A 27547-nucleotide genomic window follows, 5' to 3' on the forward strand; every position below is an offset into this window, starting at 1 on the left:
TGCTTCGTGCTTTAATGGTACTTTTGAGTATCGAATGAAAGCCACTGTCGTCAATTTATCGTGTCTACTGGGGATATTAATCCATTTAATCGATAAATGACGCACAGTATGACCAAGAGAATATTTACTTTCTCATAAGAATGGTAGACAACCACGAGCTTTAGCAGATCTCGTTTGCTTTTTCGATATTACCGCTGACGGTGACGAAACCTTGGTAATCACCATTTATCCCATCATCATGCTTCGATTTACCCTAACTGGTATTTACCTCCGACACAAGCACATGGCATTCCTTAGCATACTGACATTGTTACTAAAATTACGAGCTAACTTGTGTGATAGTGAGTACCAACTAGAAACACAATCCTTTTCGAATGGAAAAAATGAACCATAATGGAGAGAGTAATATATTTTTTGAAGCGTAATGAAATTCGTGGTGCAAGGGAAAAATCTAGTTTAGTGGAAAAACAAAATGTTTTGCGTAGAATTGCCAACCGGTCATTGTATATACTTCAATTAAAATCATTTAATAAATTATACGCTTATGATTTTTGTTAAATTCATTTGGAGATATTACCACTAAAATAATTGTTCTTTTGTAGTTTTACATCAAGCACAAGTAGTGCAGATTTGTCGTAGTAGTATTCTATGTGCAGAGTTCTGTGCATCTTTGAGTACGTACGGCTTGGAAGTTCAATTCCCCATTCGGCTAGCACCACTCCCAACCCGATGAAAAACACTGAAAACAAATACATCTAGCAACAAAAAAACCCTCATTAATAACCGTAATAACCGTGTTAACCGAAATTTACATTAATGATGATGTTATTTATCAAACTCCTTCTCTTCAATGTTGTTACTCGCAATTACAAACATAATACCGCAAAATATTGGGAAAGAGTTCGATCGCATTGCACTCATCGAAGCGCCGCAGACATTTTTGAAAGCCGATTAAAATTCGACTGACGTAGTAACGAAAATCAGCCTTGTGTGGTATGGAATTGGGCCTCCTCTATGCAGTCCTCTTGCGTTCGATGATCGCCTACAAGCGAAGTGAGCTGAAGTGCACATGATTATTTCACCACCGCTAGACTTCCTTCGAAATGCTCACAACGAGCGAGGCGGCCAATGTTTCACTTGGCAGCGAAGCTGGGGCACGTGGGAGGATATAAAGGGAATGTATATTCGCGGCTGTCGCTTCTCTTGTCGCAGACCCCATCAATCAATAGCAAAAAAAAACTGGCATTGTTTTGTCTCTTTCATTTTTAATGGTAATTGCTTCCTTCAAAGCCACTTACGGGGAGGTCTTCATACTCAGATATATATATGTCCCGTGGCTCTTATTGCGCTATATTTACGGGTTATTCTATGATAATTATCATAACTAGTATCGCTGGATCCATGGTAACTGCTTCGCATAGTCGTCAATAATCTACGTTGATTAATGTCTTGGAGATTATGTCTTTAAGAATTAAATGCAAAATTTTTGGCCAACGTTTCCGTATATTTTTAAATCTTCTTTAGGGCTCTAAATTAATATGATTAAATTAATTTGATGCACTAAGGCACGAAAGGTAATTAATATGTTTTTTTACAATTTAATAGCAAAGGAAAGAAATAGAATTCAATTGTAAATTAATTAAAAAGAAGAGACATGAATTTTGACATACCTTTTTTTTCAATGAATATGATTAGTTCATTGATTGCAACTAATTGTAAGCTAAAAAAAGGTCATAGTTACCTATGAATTATGATTAATCAAATAAAAATAAAATTTGCTTAAATTTATCGATGTCTTAACTTTTATTACAACTATTTTTTGGAATATTTAAATATTTTTTTAATTACACCATACTCTTAACAAAAATGTTATTTGAATGATTTTTGTTAAAGAAAAGTGAGCAAAATTTGGGCCTATTCAGCGTAAAAGAGGTTTTTTCATCTTATTTAGTGAAAATCGTCGCATAATATTGTTTTTAATGATAGATTTCTTCAGTAGAGATAAATATCTATTACTAATCTATTGCCCTGACAAGAAGACCCGTAAAATATAGGCCACCACCATTAATTAAAAAGACGTGGTGTTTTACTAACCAACGCCAATGAGAAATTATTGAAGGTAATAAGAGAGAGAGAGGGAGAAGTTTTGCCCTTAGCAACATACATGAGCTTCTTTTATAACTCCGCTCGGGTGACGCCCGCGTACCGATTCCAACAAATCCAAGCTCCGCTTATTCACATGTTTTATTAATAATATTTTGCGTCTGAAAATTCCTCTCCAATGTAATGAGTTATTAATGAACTCAGGGTTAATTATTCAAAAAAGCGAAAGTTGTGGAAACCGTCGCACGTGTCAGCATTGATTCGAACGCCGTGGTGGACGGAATATGTTTTTAAATTCCTATATTCACGCAACTCTTGTCGTTCCATTTTTTAACTAAAGCAGTGAAAATTAATCTCTCTGAGCTTATGGTAACGCCTACAGCCAGAAAATACTAGACTTGTGTTAAATAAAAGGGCGGGGAAGTTTTGGAATCATTAATCTCGCACCGTAAGAATAATACGTAAGGAGAAGCTTTTGTCTTCTTTGGAAAACTGATTTGAATATTCCGTAGCGACAGCAAAATATGTTATTTTAGTATCTATTTTAAACGATTTTTATCAGCAAAATTAGTTCATTATCATAAAAAACTTCACAATATTTTTCGGCGTATTATATTAGAAGGAAATTTGTACGCTTATTATTGAATTATTTAGTTATTTTAATTTCATTCCAAAAAGTCATCTTTTTTGCATTGCATAAATTGCTTGATAAAACCAAATTTTGTTATTCGATTTTTTTAACCCTTTCATCCCATGAATTGACGAGAAAAAAACACGCGTGCAAAATTCCTATCAAACCTATTCATAAAAACTGAATTCAAAACCACTTTCATTCGAAACGCGAATTTTCGAAGAATTGCACGCAGAAATCTCTCCCGAGGCCTGAATTTGGCCACTGAGCTTTTCACTCGGAGTTACCTCCCGCGCCTCGGATTTCCTCTCGCGAAAATGAGGGTAAACTCCTCTCGCTGACGGACTTAAAAAGATCTTTCTCCCTTCAGGTGTGTGTGTGTGGTTGTGTGTGGGCAGGAGGCTTGACGTCTCGCTCTCTTCTACTGGTCAAACGGCGACAGCTTGGAAGCGAGCCAGCAGCTCTCTCTATATCTCTCTCTCTGCTCAACCACCACGAGGTTCTTCAATTTTTGGAATGTTAAATCTAGGCGGCGCGGCGGTGGTTTTAGGGGGGTGGAGGGGGGAGGGGAGGAACAGGACGGAGGGTGGAGGGGTTGGTGACTTTAGACAAGAGGTGTTTACGAGGATATAACAACCACGAATATTACAAAAGAGGATCCTCAAGTCGGCCTCCAAATGTGTTGCCGCGAATTTAAATGGGTTTGCAAAAGTCGCCACTCGCGTCGCTGACGGACAAAGTGATCCGAATATCACGGGGAAATAAGGTATAATTAGAGGTGTTCGCCGAAGTTTATATAAATGATCATACGATATGAAGGATTGACATGCTAATGGGTATAAGTGATTTTTCTATCTAAACAAAATTAGGTACAGAGATTAGATGAAGAAAACAAACGAAATCGATTAGACATTTAGTAGTGCATTTGATTTTCCACTCGATGTCAGCACTGAACAGAGACTCACTCGTAGCCCTTGGCCACCAAGTATTTGTGCATTTCTGCTATCAATTTCTGTACAAAATTCGGTTTAGAGAAAAAAAATCACTTGTACCCATTGGCTTCTAACCCCCTCTTTAACTTTTAAATTTATAACTTTTTAATGATATTCCTCGCAGTTACAAACATTATACTGCAATATATTGGAAGAAGTGGATCGCATGGGAAAATTCATCGTGCCGCGGACATTTTGGAAAACCGATTAAAATGCGACCGAGGTGACAACAGAAATCAACTTACTATGGGGTGGAATTGGGCCTCCTCAATGTAATCCCCTTGATAACAACCTCCCTTTCTCTCCTACTTCCCTCTTTCACCATCCATTCCCAAACTCCCTCTCTCTCTGGCTCTACTACTCATTATCTATGACTTGAGAATGAAGTGAAAGGAGTCTGGAAATCTCTCTCAACTGCCCGTGAGGCTTGGAGAGGGAGGGAGGCCGTTTAGGCAGGAACTGGTCGGCACTGGAGATTTCGGGGTCGGAAGATTCTGGAAGCTACGAGAAACGAGGCAATGAGAGAGATTTGCGCGTAGTCACGAGCGGTTTTGAAGATTACGACGAAGAAAAGGCATGGGCTTAACCCATTTGAGTGCCTACTAATTTTCTGGGTACTACGCTAAAATTGCCGAGGCATTTTTGTAGTGGTTTTGGGAAAAAAGTATGTCTGAAATAAATATTGGAATTAATTCCTCTTTTAATGTAAATAATGATCTTATTTATCTCAAATGATACACCACGTTGTTGTCTCTTCGACTGATTAATCCTAACCTGTAACTAATCAACAACTTTTGACCCTTGGTAACCCTTTTGCTTATTTCTTTTTCATTAACTTCAACAATAAAAGTAAATGAAAACATTAAAAGTTTGAGGAAATTTTTTATTAATTGTGGTTCAATCTTTCTAATAAATAATGAGACGAATTATTTTTCAGAATATGAGCCAGTAATAATCTAAATAAAATGATGTTAAAATAAAATGAATACTGACTCGCAGGCCGATATAAGTAAGGAGCTCGAGATAGTTTGATTCCTACACTGTAAGCCTCTCACCCTGTGGGCCCGTATTACAATCCCGGCTGTGACAGAGATTATCATAGGCATCCCGTTCCCCGCTTTAGAGGCCATTTTACACGAGACAATCCAACGTGTATACGAAGGCTCAGTCAAATTTGCGTCGTGTAAAGCGGTGAATTGCTAGAGCACGTTCGAGAATGCGTGGAAGTGAGACGGCAAAATAGCCCCTGTTCTAATTTTGTTCATGCATTCGCGCGATTCCTCGCCATTTTAGAACTTAATGCATTTCTAACCTGAGCAATTCCGTGCCCCGAGTAAAACGGCCTTGATGCTTAGTGCAGTACACCTAAGCACTCCGTCCGTCGGATGGGACGTTACGCCGTGGTCCCCCAGGCGCCTTCGGTATAGCAGGGTGATGCCGACGACGGGTTTCTCTCCGCTCTTTCTTTATTTTTTGCTCAAACGGCCTTATCTGTCGTTAGCCTCCTACAAACATCATACCAACAGTTTCACTAGGCTTAAGTTGACGTAACTAAGGAGTGAAAATCTTGAGATGAACGTCCTTTGGTTCACAACGACTGAAAATGTTGTAACTTTGCTTAATTTTTCATTAATTGAGAAAAGCTAAAATCTCTCATGAAATTAGCCTAAATCTAAAACAGTGGCGTAACTACGAATATGCTTTGGGGAGGGGGGATGTGGGGGCTTTGGGGAGGGATGATGGGGGTTAGTGGGAGCTACCCCCCCAGGAAACGGGAATTTCAGGCAAAGTTTTGAAAAATAGCATGCCTGAAAATGCATTTTACGTCTTTTTGGCACTTAAAATTTAACTTCTAGCAGATGCAGTTATTAATATTATTATATATCAAATCCAAATAAGATTTTCATATAATATTTTGACTTCTCAGAGGCTTTGGGGGGGGGGGGATACATCCCCTCAGCCCCCCCCCCCCCATAGTTACGCCACTGATCTAAAATTTAAAGGTCATTTCAAGCACTTTAATATCTCCATTCCCGGCCGCCACCTCGGAATCATCCGGGTTTGAACCAAGTTAAGAGACGCGTTCCGTACAGAAATCCAAAGCAGACTTCTGTTTTGACCACACCTTGATGATGGTACCCGTGTCAGTAGCCGGGCACCATGTTAAAGTTAAACCAGGCTAGAAACCCAGGAAATTAACCTTCACTTAACAATGCCCTCTAAAAAGGATATTAGAAACTTATGACAACGACCTCTAGGAGAGGAAGTGGGAGAGAGCGAAATGCGGGGGAATAAACTAGGGTGCTGACGACGCGCCTTTCTATATATACCACGGAGAAAGTTCTAAGTATAATTCTAACCTTTTTTAAACTGAGCCAGATCTATTTGCTCTTCAAGCACGTGGTCTGGCGGAACATGTGAGCTACCGGCGAAGGATCAGTCCCATGCCAGAAACATTTAAGGAAACAAATCGAATTACGAAGTGGATGCAACTAGGGGACACTCAATGTTATAGTCCTCATGTTCTCCTAACTTATGGATAGCATAAGTTTTTCAAACGAATGACGAATATTAATATAACTGAATAACGAATATTAATATCACTGAATAACGAATATTAATATAACTGAATAACGAGTATTAATATAACTGAAAGAGCATCAAGGGATGATGATAGATAGGGTATGGTCGACAGAGGGAAAAGTAATTTTTAACCCTGGCAAGTAATGGTGCAATGTTCGTAAAAATAACATTTATAAAGATTAGTAAAAATAATTTGCTATGTGTAAGGGATCAAATCAACTGTTTATTGATGGTGATTTTAGCATTTATATTCCGAGTTTTAGTTCAGAAAATAATGAAGAAGCAAACAACAGTTTAGATATCTTGGTTTAAGAGTGAATCTTCGGATTTAATGATTATACGACGATCCGCTTATGTTGCAAAGAACCTGTATTCTTCAGGAGAAAATTGATCATTCCGGATCACATTCATTGGCGATTAATGAAAAAATATATTTATCATTGTTTTTATACCAATTTAGGCCGCAAAGATCAGAGGAATGTCTCTAAACCAACTAACAATAATAATAACTTTTATGATAACTGCGAATTTTTAAGACGTATGGGTCGGTAGCGCATTCATGATCCTTAGTTGGTTGATGCCGACGTGTTTATTTCTCTTTTCTGCGAATGACCCTTACTTCCTAAATAAGGCTATTTACTTAATTGCTACCTTTGCCTGCAAATACTATTCGTTAATTTAGCAGGATGAGTCATCCAGCTGTTTAACTTTTATTGCATTATACATTGCCTTCTGTATATAGTTCAATAACCATGATCTGCATCTATCTCCTAGATTAGGCATAAAAATTGCACTTGTACCCCTTGGCTTCTAGTATCCTCAATTTGAATCGCTTATTTTACGATGCGACCCCAGTAATCGTCAATGCGGCATAGAATTTCGTATTTTTGAAATTCAATATGATATAGCCATATCAATCATCATCATCATCAGTCAAAAATCCTAAGATTGATGTTGGTGGTTGATTTTGGGAATTACTGCGCAGGTAAAATTTTCACACTCAACGTTTCACTCCTCCTCCTGGGAGCGCAATTCCCAAAAACAACCACCAAAATTGATAAAAGAAGCTGTGAAAATCTTCATACGAAAATTAATCCTCAGATTGGTTTGACGCAGCTCTCCATTCCTCTCTCCTATCCGGGGGTTCTAAGGGGGCGGAGCCCCCTAGCGAGCAAAGCGAGTATTCATTTATAATGTTGCAATCCTAAGAATCGTATGTTGAAGCCCTCCATTCCTTCCTTTCCAAAGCTAGTTCCTTCAGTTCATCATCATCATCATTAGTCAACAATCCTAAGATTGGTTTGACGCAGCTCTCCATTCCTCTCTCCTATCCGCTAATCTCTTCATAGCTACATATTACTTCTCTTTTACATCCTTTATAACCTCTTCTATGTAACTCATTCGGGGTTGTCCCTTGCCCTTCTTCCCTTCCACCTGTCCTTCTACGACTGTTTACTTCAGACCATCGTGTCTCATAATGTGGCCAACTAAGTTGTCCCGTCTTCTGCTTAAGGTTTTTAGAAGAATTCTCTTTTCTCCCGCTCTTCTTAGAACTTCCTCGTTACTCGCACGGTCGGTCCATTTTATCTTCATCATTCTTCGGAAGCATCACATATCATTAATGAATAAATAAATAAGTGTAAAATAAGTGTGCCCTTACCACAACTAAATTTGACTTTGTTTAAAAGATGTTTTTTGTACGTAGGACCAAAGGTTTTTAATCTGTTACCCCAGTCATGCTGTATTTCAAAGTCTTTGAAAAAGTTTTTGTAAAATGCAAATTCTTGGCTTCTTACTAAAGAAAGTGTTGAACAAATATTGTTATAAAATATTGATGTAAACGAATTGTAAATACTACTTTAGTTGTTTTTTCATGTACGCACTAAAGCTTTGTTAGTATAGATTATCAAGGTAACACAAAATGAGCTACACTACATGTAAAGCATAATGTATTATTATTTTGGATGGTAGCCTCAAACAGGTTATCTTTCGCGGCTACCTAAAATTACTCAATTTTGCTATTGTCATGTTTTGTGTGTGGAGTAATAAAATTATTTATTAATATTATTAAAATAGTAGATATATAATTCAATATCGTATGTCCAGGAAATGCTCTGCTACCGCCGATAAAAAAAACGAAAAACTCAAGCTTTTTCTCCTAGACGTCACGATGTCTACAGGTTATCAGATATATCGCTGTGGAGGGGGGAGTAGAGGATGGGTGGGGGATGGGTGGGGTGTGGGAGAGTCCAAAAACCTGAATGCGCGCTCTCGCACACTTTCATGGCGAGACTTCCCGCAGCCTGCCATTTCAATCAATCTCCGTCGACTCTTCTCACGCACACGTGCAGATACACCCGGAAGGAGACTAGACGCGAACGCGATTGAGATGAACGGGGAGGAACTCCGGAGGATCTCCGGAGAAATTGGGAGGAAGATGATAGGAGGCGTGAGTCACATTTTGGCGCGGATGGAATTAGGTTAGCTTCAGCTGTAAAGGAACTGGGCTCTAATGAAAAATAGGTAGAGTATGGTAGGTTTGGCGCTCTTAAGCGTGCATTATAATTTAGCCAAAATATCCACAGACCTTCATCGAAACCATAGTTGTTGATTACGCATGATACATTGATGAAAAAGTCCGCTTAAATAAATGAACCCAACATATCTCTTTTTAATTTGTGAACTTATTTCAACGAATTTCATGAAGTTGTTTTTGAACCATTTCAAATTAACTGAATATTGAAAATCACGTAAAATCATGAGGTTATTTTTGACGAACTTAGTCTGATGATTAATAGGTATATTTTAGATATTTTATTGGTTAAGTTTTTAAAATTCATTTTCGTATCCTCGGAAACAGCACATTTACGGCCTTTATGACGAGGAATCAAGATGTTAATTATGTCGCCCCCTCTTCCTGCTGTAAGTATCTGGGTGGAAACTGTCATGGTACTTTATGGATCCTGGGGGCTGGCGTAGGAGTGTCCGAGGTTCACGCTTAGAGTGAAGGGGAGTTTTTAAGGTTCAGCTGCTCAATTCTAGGTGGTCTGGTCTACTGGTCAGGCGTCATAATTTTGGCAGACGTCCTCCCAAACCGTGTTGGGATTTATATGTTAAATAAGGGGTTTTTGCTTAATGGGCCACCTGCACACTGGCCGAATGTTGCAAGTTGCTCTCCCTCGGAAACTGTTTCCGTGGGAATCCTTCGCAAAGGACCCTTCTCATGCCACCCACTGCAGCCTCCTGGTCCAGAGAATCGTATAAATACCCCAGAATTTGGGTACTCGAGGAACAATCTCCAAGGTGCAGCCGGAGGCTCTGCTACGCTCTGGACAGAGCTTAATAAACACCTTCGATAGCCAACGCTTGAGTTTCTACTCTTAGGCGCCTATACCCAATCTTTGAGACTTCGGATTAGCCACTCGGGTCGGAGATCTGTATTTGTTATTCTATGCTGCGTTCTGTCTTTCGGGACACAACAAAGAATCAACAAAATAGGACAATCACAAACGCCCATGCCCTGGATAAGTGCAACTTACCCAGGCGGGACTTGAACCCGCGACCTTCAGTTTGGCGAGGGAGGACTCAACCCCGTTTACATATAGCATTTAGTGAGTCAACCAGACTGTCCTCCTTCCACAAGTGAAACTTTCCTCTTCAATTTCTTGTAAGGCCTAATACCTTTCATTCTATCCTCAAATTCTACTCTCTTCATTATCCTTCCCCTCTTTTCTAAATTTCTTATCTCAATATTTTGGTAATTACTCGTGTTCTTTCTACATATATCACCCTAATATCCTGTGTCCTTCAATTCATATCACTCATTCATTCATTGATGCCCTGTGAAACCCACCAAAACAACTGATTATCGTTTACATTTCGCTCAATAATACGATAATTATGATATAAACGAAACATAAATGAGAGCAATTAAACACAAAGATTCAAGCAAAAATCAAATTAATCAACTCAAATATTCTTACCACTCAACAAAAAAACAGTACTACCTTTTTAAATATTCATAAAATTTCCTCTTAAAAGATTCCGGGGTGGAGGAGCATTTTTGAGCAGAATGAAAACTATACGATGTAAGTCCATTCTCCATAGTAGTATATGGAATGCACTCAAAGAACGAAGCCTTTCAGAGTACCTCTTTCAGTGCCCAGCGATTGCATAATAAGTGTCTTTCGTAGCTATATTTATTAATTTTACTTTCTGGTGATTATTTTCTAACACTATTACATCGATTATCCAGATATAAAAGTGAATGTAGCCATATCACATCCACACGCTTGCCGCTTCGCCGTGCTCTCCGCCGCTGCCGGCCAGATCCGGAGTCGACCCCACGCTCGGAAAAACGATTTAAAATTAGGGTTTGCAAGTTGGTGCAAGATTTTTCTTTAGATTCACAATGTAGAAGCTTCATAAAACGACGTGGTATAAGTCACTTGGCGGAAGTCGGCGGAAGTAACTACTTTTTCTCTACGTTTATGTAAAAAAAATGGGCTGAAAAGAGGCTCCACCTTTTTTTTTATATAGATATATAAGTGTAAATTAAGATGGCATAACAGTTTTGTCGATATAACAATTCATGAAACTACTGCACGAGGATAAATTTGACAAGTTTCAGGAAACATCGAAGGTGGACTTTTTTTGCTAAATTTGTTCAACTCTGACCTCGAATATATTGTTAACGTGAAGGCAGACGAAAGAAATAGTCTGATAAGTTATGCACAATTTATTTTAAATTAAGTATGCGAAGTTTCAACTTCCTTGCTCAAAAAAATTGTTCTCGAGGTTTTGGCCAGCTTTTTTCGATTCTAGCCCACTGTGCGGAGGGATCACTTGCTTCACCTTCGAACAGTTTAGTTTCGACCCACACATCGAGTACGAAGTATGGTTTAATGAACTAGAGGTTCAACCTACCGCCATCAGACGCATGGGGTAATCATATTTTTACCATTAACAGGAGAGCGGTGAACGCAAACCGGCCATTCGATGCTTAAGTTCGATGTTTTAAACTCTCTACACGTGTGTCAAACGTAATGGATCGAAACTATTCCCTCTTACCCCCCTCCACTCAACTTCTGGGGTCGAAATTTAACTATGAGCAGCGGAGTTTCGATCGATTTAGTTTCGTTCCCGGGAGTAAAGTTTCGTCCCGGGTCGAAACTAAACTCCTTGGTGATTTTAATTTCGTGCGGGAACGAAACAAAACCTAGGCCTCGTATTTTCGTTTCCCTCCGGATCGAAACGAAACATTTTCGTTTCGTTTCACTTGCCATCCCTGTTCTAGAGTCTAGAAGAGGGATGGGGATGAGCGAGGAGAACACAAGTAATCCTACGGTCGCCTCTCCCCCTGTCGTCCACTACACATTTCGAGCCTCACTTCCCCTTCGCTAGCGCGACCCCGAGTTTTATATCAGCGCCGTGGATCGGGCGGCGCCGACGACCGAACGGAATAAATAGCGCGAGCACGCCGGAGGAAGAAAAGGCTTCGATCGGAAAGTATCCGGGAATGGAGCGATCACAATCTCCGTCCTCTTTTTTTGTGTCCAGGCACGGAAAAGCAACGATGTATACGTGGCGTATTTTGGGAAACGGCTTCAACAGTTCGTTTCGATTCATTGACATGGATCGTGAGAGAGAAGGGTCGTGTAGGTATAATCTACCTTTCATTTTTTTTAAAATTTAATTTCGTTTTTTTTTCTTGAGCTACCCTTTCTTTGACAAACATTGCGTTTGCTTCTCGAAAAGCAAATACAAAACTTAAAACATGCAAATTTGAGAGCTTGGTTAAGCTTGAGAGATAAGAGAGATTAATAAGAGCTTGGTTTCATTTTAATATTTTGTTTTACCTGCCCCCTATCCACAAATTATTCCAAACCTTTACCCTATACTTTTTATGTATCTCTTGATACGATTTTAACCTTGGCCAACCGGTATATTGAAATAAACATATCTGTAATGTGCAACTGATGATGCTCGCGGTTAGACGGAACTGGTCTTCTATGCAGGACAAATTTTTAGTGAAATTGCTCACAAATAAATTTATTTTTCGGATCAGCTACGAATTTAAAACAAGTTTTGGCTGTAGGAATTCAATTTAATGAAAATTAACTTTCACATTTAAAAAATCTTCATATAAATAGTAAGCTAGTATCTACTTTTACGGTATTGCTGGCCATCAGTACACCAAATAGAAAAGTTTGATATAAAGGAACAATCTAATCGCCATGGAAACGAATAATATTTGCTTTTCTATCAGTAAGAAATTATTTACATTGGGTTAAAAAACTAGAATAACGTAGGGATATACTTATATCGCAGATAATGGGCATCCAAATGAAACTTGAGAGGAATAGATAAAGTTCAAGGGTACCGAAGCGATTAAATGGCATGGTGATCAAGAAATTTTGAGACAGTGTTTCACTTACAGTATATAGTAGATGCTTGGGTTGTAAGAAACATCCTAATCTCTCATTTCGTGCAGAGCTGTCCTTTTTCAAGAATTCAATCAGGTACAAGGTATGTATATTGTAAGCAAAATATATTTTTGGATACGTTGATCTGATAGTATCAAAATTTTGAAAGGTAACATCGGAAACTGGAGCCACGTGGAGCATAACCTCAACCTCAACATAAAGCGGAGTTACACCTAAGACTCAAAACGCATTATTTATTATTAAAGGTATTCTGCCGGGTAAGGCATATTTACTGGGAGCCTTGTGCGAATCATCCCCACTGCCCCTCACTCCATAATTAAGCTTATCTCTTCAATTCCCAAAGAGACGTATTCCCGTTCCTTCTATCTATAAATTCTGTTCTCTTCTTCTTTCCTTGATTAACTAACATTCTTAACTCGGTCTTTAACCTTATCCCGGGGGGAAGGCTTAAGAGTAACGATGACTCCTAGAGCTGCACTGGTTATTTTCAAATTCTACCGTTGGGGTAACCCATGCCAGATAGGTCGAAAGTTAGGAGCCAGACGCGATGGTGTCATGGTGAATAAACTCTTGGAATAGTTGGGGGAAATTCTATAGACTAAGTACTATCGGTCAAAATAGTTTCCCTCCGAATTGGGTTGCACCACTTTTTCTTTTGGATAATATTTAACCTCTCTATTACGGTATGCTACTTAACCCTTTAAGATCCATAAAGGTTGCAGCAAAAAGGTTTCAGAACAAAATACGTTCTTAAGTTGGCATAGAATAGAATTGGAAAGAATTGCATAGCATGAAATGCGTAGATTCCAAAAACATTTATGATTAAAAATATCTGGAGTATAGGTCATACAATACAAAAAGTTTTTTTTGCCTACGTTTCGGTTTATTATAAAACCTTCCTCAGGGGTATGAATGAAAAAAATGCGATTACAATAGAATACAATAATATGCAATATTGATTCATAATTAAAAATAAAAAAACAGTTTTTTTACAATAATATAATTTAAAAAAATGAGAAGGGAATACACAAGAATTTTGACATTGAAAATTTAAAAATAATATTTTGTGAAAATATTTTTTTTATTTAAAAAACATTTATATGAAAGCAATGTCTCTAAATGTTTCTGAGATACAGTCTGGGACGACGTGAAATAATAGCAATTCTCGCTTCATTATGGTCCATAAAGACATATATGTCCCATGACATAAAAGCACTAATTTTGTGAAAACTGAAGCACAAATGCGGAGTTTTTCGTACTAACTCCACAGGCTAGGTACCCATAAAGGATACACCGAATGTCGTGTTATAATTGACCTTCTTATTGATTTGTAATTAAATATCAAATTTGCGCTTCGTAAACAGCATTTCAAGTGAAAGTTCTTAACAATGGGGAAACAACAATATCTAAAGGATATCGCAAAAAGAATTCAAAACTAGAAGCCAATATCCTAATATTCAATACAACCAATTCTTACAATCATACACCGTCTCATTTAATTTTGAGAGAATTTAAAAAAATTGAGACACATATGTCCCTAAGACCTTAAAGGGTGAAGGCCGTGAAATTGACGATCGAAATTATCTGAAGTACTTCTCTTCTAAAGTACTGTTAACCTCATGGAATTATACTAAATGAAATATTAAAAAAAGAAATAAGAACGGTAACATTTAATGATAACCATTTCTTTGCAACAGAGCGCTGAAGCAAGGCATTTCCAAAGGCGTATGATCCGTAATAACATTATCAGATCGAAAAGTCAACAAATGTATCTGTTTTTATGCTGCATTACTTCATTTACTTGGTCATTGAATAACTGAAACTTCGAGTTTTTTATGAATCAATCAATTAGCTAAAATAGTCAAGTAGGAGGAAATAATGGAGAGCAACTGTCAATAAACCGATACCTCCACTGCACAAACGCTCAACAATCGCCCATAGAATCAATTCCGCACATCTATACTAGGGCTACTAGATGAGCGGATTTGATTCTATGGGCGATGGTGGAGCGTTTTTACATCGATACGTTCACAAAAATAATACAACAATAGAGATCAACAAGGGTCATGTTTGGACCAAGTGCAGAAGTGGCGCCGCTCTATCTCTTAGGAAAACGTTTTGACCCATACCGCGAAAACGTGGATCAGAACGCAAAAATAAAGAGTGACTAACCTTAGCAACGCTATGCAGGTGTCAACTGCTTTACTTGGAAATCCCCATTACCCTCGACACCGAACCGTCGTCTTTCACACGACGTCAACACTACCCTCCCTTAAATTTGGAACGCATTCCGCACGCAACCCCCTCAGGGAAAGACTCGAAATTGACCCGGGAGTGCGTGCGGTGGGTTGAGGTGCGGCTTAGTAACCGTGGGGGTCAAGCGTGTGAGAAAAAGAAGAGGGATGTAGGGCGCTATGCTGCACGCAATTCAATGAGATATTGACGAGAGCCGAAAGAAAAAAAATCGAATCAATCTGAGGGGCCTCATTCCATAACTCGCCAATCGATCGATATCGAACGAAATGGTCGACGTTGTTGTCATATTTATTTGGCCATCGCACTCCCATTCTAAAAAAAAAAAGAGTAAGGATCTTGATTAAATACTAGCAAGTTTAATTATTTACAGGGGGAAAGATGTGAACTTTGAGGTTTGCAATAGGAGGCATCGTTTTTCCTAGAGCGAGATAAGAAACTCACTTCCTTACGCCGCTGAATGAATGAATTTTCGAGGGTTCTTTGTTCACTGTCTTCTTAGAATTAATTTCTCTCAGCATGGCGTTATCATAGGTATATATTTTTGCTAAGTGTCCTCTCTTTTGCTAATCAAAATCAGCTAAAATAGTCAAGTAAGAGGAAAAGATTGAGAACTACAGTCAATATACGCTTTACAATTGTAAAAGGTGTCTATAAGCTACAACCAGCATGAAATATGCTACGCGCGCCGCTTTTACGGAAGCCATCACTCAAACACATCCTATTCAGTGGGGCAGATAAATAGAGCATGATCATTGGAATTAATCTCTCTATCTTAGGATTATGTTGATTAGAGAAGGGAAATAATCGCTTTCCTTCTGTTGCACGACATCAGTCGTATTTTATTTCAGTCATTCTCCTCTTTTCTTCATTACTCTATCACATTTGCTCCATATTTACAAAAGCTTATTGAAGTTTATCTCTTTCGAAATTAGTGACGAATCAGATTTTTTCCTCCAGTCGTACACACTGCAAGGCCGCCATCACTGGTGATGAAACTAATTACTCTAGGGTATTAAGCGAATTAACTGACGGGAGGAGACCAAGACTCATGAAAAATTTCGACCTTGAAACACTTATGAGGAAAAGCTAATAGCATCTCATTTAAAGCGATAAGGGTGAAATACAAAGAGGAAGAGGAACATTTTGTGTCGCGGATAAAATACAAATGTACGCTGTCCTGACTCAGGGCACGATGATTACCCCTTGCTATCTGTTACGCAGTTGTTCTGTTATTATGAATTTTTTTTACGGTGTTCACTCTGAAGTCACCCATATGCGAGACCAACGAGTCGTCGGACAAAAGGGTTACCCTTCTCGTTCACACGGTCGAAAAACAAGTTCTTTAAAAAAAAGTGGTCCGTAGCCATTTCGGCTGACGAGCTGCCCGCGACGGAAAGTTCTGGAACGTAAACATAACTGCGCATAAAGCGCTGGTAGGCAGCCTCAAACAACTCATTAACGCCTTTACAGCAAGTCGGAAAGTAATGAAAAAAAGTTAAATGGAGACGTAAAGGTACGCTTTAGTCAAAATATTCAACGATCATTATTATGATTCGTTACCTCGGGCTTGTCTTCATAGAATCGATTCAACATAATTAAATGTAATACATTTTGTAATTTCAAAGAAATTCCACCCAATATTTATGAGCAACTACGAAGTTTTTTACATTTCATTATATCATTATTTTTTCGACCTGTTGGATGTCATTTTTAGCATGACTCATAGGCAAATACTCCGTGCACTTCCAACGTGGATGTAGGAACTCATCTACTTAAAAGGGCGGAACATTTCACTTTTCAGAGCTGAAGGAATTCCAAATGTGAATATTCCTGGAACATAGAATTAACTGCTCACAATCCATCAATATTCGCCCTCATATCGTTCATAAATCGTTAAACGGAAGAAATATATTAAAAAGTAAACTTTTGACATTAAGTAAAGATCTGGGCAGAAAAGTATTTTTATTTTCCAAATACCTGGAGTAATTTGGGTAATGTCGCTTGTGGAAACACAACGTTCACATAAAAAGGAACTTGTCACTATGATCAGCTGACAAGATGTCTGTCACGGAAATTTCTGGAACACAACGGCGAGGTCACCGTCGATATCACTCGGTAAACACATATGCGATAAGGGAGGAATTACAATTGATAAGTAAATTTTATGTACCAAGTAACGCTTTGAAAACATTATCTAAGGAACAAAAGATAGAATAAAATGTAAATTATTCTGTGGGCATCAGCCCTTGAAGCAAATTATATTACGAACAAGAAAAGAACTTGGCTGAACATAAGACAGAGCATACTTGAAAAAAAACGTAGATAAAATGGTTATGATACCAAAAATAAGAGTACAAACAGATGAATAGACTAAGGGTCATGTAGACAATCATCCAACGCGGCCGCGGGAATACAGCCTGCAATAATAAATAATAACTGGAACCTGTCGCCATGCTGAGCTGACGTGATGCTTGGCGTGGAAGTTTCTGGAAGGGGAACAGAACTGCGCAGAATTTTGGAGGGGACCTCGCCCCTCACCGCACGTTAACCCCGTGGCCAAGCATCGAACAGAAGCAGAAACATGAGCAATGGGAGATAGTTTTTTTTGGGGGGGGGGGGGGGGATTATTAAGCTATTCATCTATCCTCTTCCTCGCGTGCATATGGAGGGGTATGTTATCATCTCTGGAACGGTCCAGGGAGAGGCGCGAGGGGATGACGCGACGCTTTGGAAGCAGGCACGGTCGCACTCGGGAGGGCAAAGAACTGGGCCACGCGAACGCCCTAGCGATTGTCTCGCGGGAGAGGGGCGGGGGATGGGAAGTGGATGGGGGTGGAGGGGTGTAAATAAGAGCAATGGAGAAATGGCGGTAAGGGAAAAAACCATTGAGTAACGAGTAAGATATAACCAAAATAAAAACACGGACTGCAATAACCTCACATCTCACTCTCCTCTCGCATTCACTAAGGAGAAAACGTTTTGTTTACCTTCATTCCAGCACTGAGCGGATAGTCAGCGGAAGGAGGAGGGAACAGGAGCTTGTTTGTATTCGCTTCGATGGGTAACTGCGCATGATGATTTCGTGCGGTGCATTCACTTACGTTTGCGAAGGTGAATGGGTGCGATTTACCCAAAAATACATTCCAATTTTGGCACTAAACCCAAAGGGCCCTATTGCTGATAACCTCCTGCTTCTTGACCGCTAATAACGCATTCAAAAAATTAATCTTCGTCACAGTTTATGGTTCCTTTCAACAAAAAAATAATTATTTAGCGACCTATAACTACGACATCTGTCTAATGGGAGCTTGTTATTGATAACAGCCTGCTTATGGATTGCGTAGGGGCGTTAATTATTTTCTTTTCAAGGTTTAATGTCAAACATCTAGTCTTCGTCATATTTTTGGGTTACGCTGGATAAAAAAATTAATTAAGCGACCTGTAAATACCACCTCTAGCTAATGGGAGATTTTTATTGATAACAGCCTGCTTATGGAGTACTTTCGGGCGTGAACAGTGCTTTTATCTCAAGGTTTAATGCCAGACATTTTCTTTTGCACTTCTCTCCTAAAAGCATATTGCACGCGCTCCGGATCCGAGGTACGATTTTACTCTCCATCTTGGTAACGTAACCTTGTTGCCACGAGTTCCGTTCGCCTTGTGCATGTGTATGTAAACAGAGAAGACGGAGGAGAGGAAGTGGAGAGGAAGAATTCGAGGAATTAGGCTCGCGGAGGAAGTTTGAAAAAAAAAATGTCGATATTGCATCTTTCCTTCATCGTGCTCACGAGCACAGTATGTTCACTCGCACCCCCATCCATTCATGCACGTTCCCCTACCTACTCGCTTACTCATCGCCTTCCTTCCTCTCGTGACTTCGATCCCATTCTCACACGAGGCATGTGGTGGCCAGCAGCAGAAAGTCAGTACTAATAAGCGCTCTCCCCGCTCGCCACTGTGTTATTGTTTTCCTCCCTCACGCTTCGCTCGCGATCTCTATCTATCCTTTTCTCCATGCCATATTTTCTCCTTTCCCCCCTTGTTTACATCCTATTAAGAGAGCACCCGAAACCTCGAAAGTACTTGCATGCAAATCGAACCGCGAAGTGTGCGTAGAACTAATGCACCTATATATATTTAAAAAAATTATTTTAAGGCCGAATCATTCCTCCGTTCTAAGCGTACAGCCCTTGGATCATTCCGCGCTGTGTTGTCATCGCTCGCGGGAAATAACACGGGAGGTGGTGGGGCAAGGAGGGAGCATAAAACCAGATTGAAAATAAAAGAAGGGAGCAGATTTGGTGGCCAAGTTCGGTACTTTATATACATGCGAGGAAGGTCATCCATCCATGCACAATTTTTGGCGGGATTTTTTTTTTTAGGCGGGCCAATCGATAAAAAAATGGGCGAACATGTTTGGGAGAAATAATAGACGTAGGTATACAAAAATATTGTTGTTATTAAAAAAAAATAAACTTACCGGGCAGCGACTCGCACGAGTCCGGGGACGTAGCGTCCATCATGTTGGGCAGAGGCGATCGGCGGGGGATGAGATAAAAGCGGGGAAAAAAAGGAATTGTATACAAAATGTTGCCCTGGAAGGAAACTCCGCGCACAGTGGGAATCAGGTGGCCGCCATCAAGACTACACGAGGCCCACACACAACTATACTCTTCCTCCAGCCTACCTCCCCTCACGTGCCCCTTCACCTCCCTCCCCTCTCTCTCTCCCTTCCCCTCCAAACTCCCCTCCCCTACCTCCCCTTCCACGCGAACTTTTCTCCATGCGATCGATAGAGCAACGCTTCCTCCTCCAACCCCACCCCCGCTAAGCCCATCCTCCCACATTCAGAGGTGGGCATTTCCATGAGTCGTGTGTTTTGGTTCATGCTAATGAATCGTTCTTTCATATCGTTCACTAAAGGACACAACTTACCACGAGAGCCTAAAGAACAATGGCGATCAAAATGAACACTGCGAAACTGATGATAACACGATCCAAATAACATATGATATTGCTCGTCATAATGTCATTGATCAATGATAACATGATGGGTAATTTAATTTAATGATGACGTGCTAGATCATTTGAATAAAATGACTATGGATTTATTGCTCGTCATCAGAGGCGTAACTATGGGGGGATGAGCGGATGTATCCCCCCCCCCCAAAGCCTCAGAGAAATTTAAAAAAATATTTAAAAATCTTGACTGGATTTGATGTATGAAAACTGAATATGGTTAAAGCTAAATTTTAAGTGTCAAAACGATGTAAAATGCATTTTCAGGCATGCTATTTTTCAAAATTTTACCTGAACTGCCTGGGGTTTCCTGGGGGATTATCCCCCACTAACCCCCTCATCCCCTTCAAAGAATATTCCTAGTTACGCCACTGCTCGTCATTTTATCATTGTTCTACGATCAATTATAATATGGCGAACAATAAATCCATGGAATATTGCGCTTCGTATAGATGAAGGTGGTAAATCACCAGAATTCTAAAGCTTTCGCTGATTTTATATTTTAAATGTATAAAGTGCATTTCCGAGAGGATGATATATGATTATTACTTACGCAATTGCGTAAATATTTAATCTTCAAACTTAATTACTCATGCCAAAACTTTCCTGATTATTTTTACTCTTCATTATGTCAGCCATATCATCCTTGAGATTCTTCAGATGTCATTACTATACTGATTATTTTTTGTTAAATGTCACCGTGCTTAGAATTAATCACAAGAAGGCTAAGGTAATGCGGTTTTGTAAAGCATCGCGAGCGAGGAATGTGTAACTCAAGATGAAAGTAGGTGAGGAAAAACTTGAGCAGGTACAGCAATTTAACTATTTGGGCACCACATTAGAGGAAAACGGACACAGTAGTAAGGACATTAGGGAGCGAATTGCACCAGCAGAGGAGGCGTTCATGAACAGGAGGGAGCTTCTGAAAGGATCGTTATGTAAGAGTTTAAATAAAAGGTTAGTGAAGAGTTTTATCTCGAGTGTAGCTGTCTACGGTGCGGAAACGTGGACACTGAGGAAAGAAGACGAGAGGAGATTGGAGGCATTACAGATATGGATATGGAGAAGAATGGAGAAGGTGCAATGGACGGAGAGGAAAGGAACGACGAAGTGCTGGATATGGTTGGCGAGGAGAGGCAGCTTTTAGATGAGATACGAAGGAGACAGAAGGTATGGATGGGAGGAGTACTTAGCAGGGAGGGGATGTTGAAAACGGTGTTAGAGAGTAGAATGTTAGGGAAAAGAGGGAGGGAAAAGAATAGGATTTTTAGATAGATGGAAAGGGAGTAGGCCTTACAGTGAATTGAAGCAGGCAGTGCCGGAAGGAAAGTGAGGCTCCCAGATCACTTCTTGAATACTCTATGGAAACCTACCTTAATCAGAAGAATACTATAATAATCACCGTGTTTGAATTAGAATCCTTACTTTGAGATTCTAAAATGGTCCAGCCTCTCTTCTGTATGATTCCATTTCTCCTCTTGCGACGATACTTCATGCACATGACCGACATAAACCATATGATCGCCATGAAACAAATGATCCATTTTATTTGTTATGATACAGTTAAAACAAAAAATTTGCAACTTACAAACATCCGACTTAGACCAAAATTTTGTCAAAAACAGGATTTTTCAAAATTCCCAGAACATTTTCTTGAAAAAAATCGAGCGCTTATTACGTTTAAGAGTTCCTATCGGTACTTAATTCTCAGGAGCAGTTTTTACCCAGTGAGGGGGAGTACAAATTTCCTTATGGGCTTCATGGCAAACAGTTTTGCTTTTATTCATTGGTAATATTGTTCTTTTAATATTTACACCAAATGATCAGGCGTGAATTGTACGTTTACCTCACGGAGCGAATCTACGTCACTTCTTAGGCTAGCTATTTTTACCTGTGGATGAATTTATTGATATTAATATAAAAGGAGATGCGTGAAATTGATATAAAAGGCATGGGCGTACCCAGCGGAGGGCAGAAGGGGGCAGCAGCCCCCCCCCCCCAGGTGCAAAAATCAGGACAGTCTTTAAGGAAAATCAGGACTGGATTGAAACGAAAGTTTTCAGCAAATTTTATTTAAACCCACGAAAAATTATATTTGTATAAGACATCAGGGGCGCCGACTTATAAAAAAAATTGGGGGGCCCATATCGGAGGTCTTGCCCCGGGAAGAGGTTAAATTCAAAGTGTGTCCCAGCAGCGGCACACTACCATGATTCACACCACTTGATTCAGTTAGCCTGCTTAACCTTATAATTATTTGTTTCAACACACGTTGTTGAATTTATTTAAAAGGTAACTATCGTCAAACATGGGAAATAAAAATTACCAATATATTTTTGCGATTTCACAAAGCATAACATAACTTAATTATTTTCTTGAATTATTGAGGGGGCTCCGCCCCCCCAAAAGAATCTTTGAGGGGGATCGGGCCCCCTCAAGCCCCATGGAGTCGGCGCCACTGTAAGACATGTAATTAAAATATTTTTCTCTAGCAATTAATTTTAAAAACTAATAAAGCGCTGTTACAAATTTCTCAAAATGTTGGACTCATTCATCTTTTCCATACTAAAATGTTACAACTTGAACGATCATGGCTTGCCCCTCCCCCTAGTTTTGATCTTAGCTGCGCCCTTGACAAAAGGGGATGCATGCATAATAGATGCACCTGACGACGCGACGTAACTATTTAATGAAATCCGGGTCGTGATTTTTCAAATATATAAGTGAACCTAACAAAGTTTGTGCTTTCATTTTTCATAGTGAAAAGGTTTCACACAGTTAAGCCTGAAGTCATCAGTTAAAATTTTATAGAATTATATATCATTTCCGACTTTACGACCAAGGCTTCGGAGCAAATCCCGTTCGCAAGTCGGGTAGCACCTGTACAGTGATCCAGTTCATATGGTTCACGGAAGTGAACCCTTCTAAGCGACCGATTCACTCATGAGCGACTCAGCTCTATCCAACATCCTCTCCAAACTCCAGCGCGACTTGCACCATCCTACCCCATCCCACCCGCGTCCTACCCCTTTCCTCCTCACCCCCCTCCCTTCTCCTCCTCCACCGCTCTTCCCCCCCCTCCACAACGTCTCCCCTCCATCTTCCTTCCTTCCAGCGACAGGTGAAATGGCATGTTTCTCTCTCCTTCTCTTTAACTCGTATTCCATTTCCGTCATCAGTCGAGATGGCATTTTGTGGATATTATAATAAAAAACAGGGTTTTGGAGTGCATGAAAAAAGTATATAATTGCAGCAGCATATTTTAAGCAAAAATTTTAAGTGTACGTGCGAGTTAACGTCGCTGTTTCCTCCTAAATGGCGCTATATTCGAGCCAGGATGGAAACAGAGTATGAGAGATGACGAGATAATCAGAAATGCGATCATAAAAAAGTGATTACTTTTCAGCGGCACATAGTATGCTTGAGTACAAAAAATTAATTGCGCGTGAGAATAGCGTTTCAGTTTTTCATCCGAATGGTTCTATATTCGAACCTAGCGAAGCTATGCAATGGATGGAGGGATCAGGAAAAGAAATACAATAGACTGTTCACGCGAGAGCAAATGGAATTAAATGATTTCGCGGTTTTACTTTTAATCATTTTTTAAAATTTTCCATTATTTTCTTCCCGGAACCATTTGTATGTCCGCCAGTTCGACCACTGTTTGGCGCTTAAGGAGGAAGTTTTTCCATGATTTTTTTCTCTCATTTTTATTTCCGTCGGCGGGAACATGGGTGGGGTGGGGAGATTTGCGTTCAGCGCGACAGATGCCAACGAATCCTGGCGGAGAGATTCTGAGCTACTTGGTGGAGCCGTGCGCGGCGTTCGAATGGAGGAGACATTAGCGACGTCGCGTCGTAACCACCGAATGAGTGACACTTTGCAATTTTTTGCTCAAGTCTATTAATGTTAGATCGCTGCTAAATATGGACTGGGGGGGGGGGGGGGGTTATGTGTAACTAATACCGGGGTGTATGGGGGTATGGAATACTCACCAGGATAAGCGGTAGGTGCGAGATTAATTAATTAATTTATTTTTTATTTTATTCTCAAACCACCGGATACAGCTCTTATTGGCCATTTTATACCGGGGTATTCAACAAATGTAACAACTCTAAACGTACACTAACAACCATGCCCTGGATAGGGGCAACCTACCCAGGCGGGACTCCAACCCGCGACCTCTTGTTTGGCAGGCGAGGACGGCAAAAATTGAATTAAATTGTGGAATTTTATGATAAATGGTTCAAAATGGTGAGTTTCACGGGTTTCTGAGGGATATTTTACACTATTCTATTAGTAATATCAATCCAATTAAGTAAAATGGCTTAAACATCAAATTTCCTTGACCTCCTCCAAACCTTCCCCTCGCTGCGCTACTACATATGGATATATTAGTTTGTTAAAAGTTCCAATAAGTGCACGTAAACAGTTTTAGGTCGAATGCAGTTGTGCGAAAAATCCACAGAGAGGAAATCATTCGCCTTGACCAGGATTCGAACCCGGATCCCCCGATTTTCGGTCTAGTGCTTTAGCCAGTTAAGCTACCTAATTCCTCTCTGTGGATATTTGTGGACACAACTGGACTAGGCGTTATTGACTGCTGAGACTATGATGCCACTAACAGTCCAAATCGCCACAGCCGGAGAGCAAAGCCCGAACTTTGGACACAAAGAAGTGTTCGCTCTAGACGAATTTAAGTATACCGGAATATACTAGCCATAGTGATAACTTTTACGGGAGTCACCCACAACGTACAAATTATGCGAAAAATCCACAGAGAAAAAAATCATTCGTCTTGACTTGTTTCCCTGTGGATTTTTTGCATAATTTGTGCATTGCGGGTGACTCTCGTGAAAGTTATCACCGTGGCTGGTCCCTGTATACTTAAAATTAGTAATGAAGTTGATAGTGGGTGAATTTACTTTGTGGAAGTTAGGCATAGTCATAATCAAAGACATTTTGTACTTTTTGCACTTATTTAATTCTCGGCACCGGGTTTCCATGTATTCCACGTCATTATCAAGTACAACTGCGGCAGTGAAGCCAGTAAAGTCATTATAAAGCAGTTGTGCCGTAGAATACGTCGAAACCGGTTACCGAGTATTATTAAATCAGTGTAAAAAGCACAGTGTGCCTTTATTATTTTAAATGTTAGCCTGAATCACATTACAGACGAACTCAATTCTCAATACTTATTTTTCTGTTCATGGTTTTGCTATTGGTGGATTGCCAGTTTAAAATAAATTGCCTTTCCGCCCTAAGCCTGAATCACTCAATCATTTTTGACCGTCCCTATCGAGGGACAGCTCCATCGATCGTTTCAATGATGGCGGAAAAATGACCGCTTCACACGATTATTTTCCGCGATGGCTAAAGGGATGATATTACCATTCCTTTTTCCATCAATCGGCACTTCCCTTTTTCCGTCCCTGAAACCATTGCTGGCACCCTCCTTCAGCCAATCAGAACGTATTACAGCTATTGTAATGCCTGGCTTGAATTTTAAGGGAATGACAATTATTTGTACGGTAAGTGACGGAAAAAGCGATGGAGAAATGGTTGTAATGACAGGGTGATTAATAAAATGATCGGTCAAGCTATTAGGGTAAGGAAGGCGAATTCTCGTTTCTTGGGCCACCTTATATATTCTCTCGGTTCGGAGTATCCAAAGAGTTCAGCCGGGATTTGAACCCGTTAATTAGTAGTCTAACGCTTCTCCAACTGGGATAACACTCTCCCTTACATTCTTATTTTCTTTCTTCTTTCTTTACCAACAGCTGGGTGATATTGATCCGTTTTCTCTGACAGTTAAAAATTTTACTCACATCAACATTTTATTCGCATAAATGCCTATATAGCTGGGTAAATGTCTGCTGTTTTACTTAAATTTGTATTAGATAATTATTTATTTAATTATTTAATACTTGTTGTTATAATAGGGAAGTACACTAGTGTTTCAAATGCATCAAACACATTTTTTAAATTAGAGTTCAGAATAACATAATGTCGTAAAACCACAGTTTAAATCCTAATAGTGAATACTTGATTCAAGATGACCGTCCGAAATATGGAAAAATTCAAAGGCCGCTGAAACGGGTGTCCATGTTGAATATAGGCCGTGACGTCACAAGGCAGTAGCAGACGGCAGCTTCTACGCCGTTTAGTTCTACCACTATTATTGCATAGAAAAATTACTGAATTTGAGGGTATCCGTTTTTTGCTGTCATAAAATATCTTCAGAATATATATGTGGCTGCTTCTCTTTTGAGTACATGACTTCATCATTGCGTAATATATTAATATTCATTTACGTGTCAACTTCAAGTTTGGAAAGAGTAGTGCGAATAGCACATTGAGTCTTTAATAAATAGATGATGGTATTTATTTTTCGCTGGGTATATTTTGGCACAATGACGTTTATCATGCCAAAACGTTTTTCGTAAGAACTGAGTCAAACTAATAAACCTATTTCAGACGTTTGCTGCAAGACTTATTCGTTGTGTATGTATTCACGCCGGCCGGAACGTTCGCCCTTCGCAACTAGAATCATGGGGTGTTAGCCTTATTTCCGTGCTGGCTGGTTGTTGCAATGGTTCGCTGTCCAGGATGGGTTCAAGAAAAGTTAATCTTGGTTGGGAGAAGGAAAATTCCAACGATTTATAAATGGTATACCAAACTTTGACGTATTTATGGTCACTGAATTTTTGAAAAAGGACAGGTTCAACGCTCCATAGAAATGCGAGGCGTTAAGGCTAACAAGGGGAGACCACGTACCTTGCTCCGTATTTTTCAATTAGGGCCTTAGTTAGGCTGTAATTAATTAATTTTCATGCGGTACTTTTCACAAGTCGTATACATAAATTCAAAATATCTTCCAATATCTGATGGGACGGTTGGGGTAGTGGTAGCGTGTACGATTCTCCACCCTGAGGATCAAGGTTCAAGAATCCTTCATGGCATTATATTTTGTTGTCTTCATTGTGATCATACGGCGTCAAGTTTATCATTAATTTTAATTGCAGCAACCATTGACATGAGACAATTTTTTTATCATCATAATGGTGTTTAGGTATTTTAGCAGTGTCATTACAAACGCAGAGATGTGACGACTACAAGGGTTGGTGTGCGCTAAAATGTTAATTTTTTATTTGCTTATACTGACCAACTTCCACATTAAAAATGAAAACCACTCTTGCAAGAGCACATACCATTAAAGGCTCGCGGCAAGCAACAATATGCGTACAGACATAATTAATAAGAACACAAAACGAATATAAAATGCCATATATCTCGAAAACTATTAATTCACATTACTCCAAAGGGAGTTTACTTACTCAGTACCTACCTCAGTACCTTGTACTCAGTACCTTCCAGTTTACCTCAGTAGCAGTGCTAAAAGAACCATTCCGAAATATAATTTCAATTAACAAATAGGATGAAATAAAAGTTGATAACCCTGGACCAGGCGCGCTGCCGTATAAAATACGTCAATTTTTGAAAACCAAGGATTTCAA

The 27547-nt window shown here is 39.6% G+C and overlaps 1 protein-coding gene across 1 annotated transcript in view; it reads right to left on the minus strand.

Moving 5' to 3' along the window:
- The window catches only part of LOC124156310 (influenza virus NS1A-binding protein homolog A-like), a 156919-nt gene extending 137267 nt beyond the window's left edge, over window positions 1-19652 (minus strand). The window contains exon 1 of the mRNA XM_046530782.1: window positions 19492-19652. Within this exon, the coding sequence (XP_046386738.1) occupies window positions 19492-19534 (43 nt within the window). The 5' untranslated portion in view covers window positions 19535-19652. The remainder of the gene's footprint in view (window positions 1-19491) is intronic.
- Between the last annotated feature and the right edge of the window lie 7895 nt (window positions 19653-27547).

The sequence above is a fragment of the Ischnura elegans genome, chromosome 3, assembly GCF_921293095.1.
Source record: "Ischnura elegans chromosome 3, ioIscEleg1.1, whole genome shotgun sequence".
Classification (NCBI taxonomy): domain Eukaryota; kingdom Metazoa; phylum Arthropoda; class Insecta; order Odonata; family Coenagrionidae; genus Ischnura; species Ischnura elegans.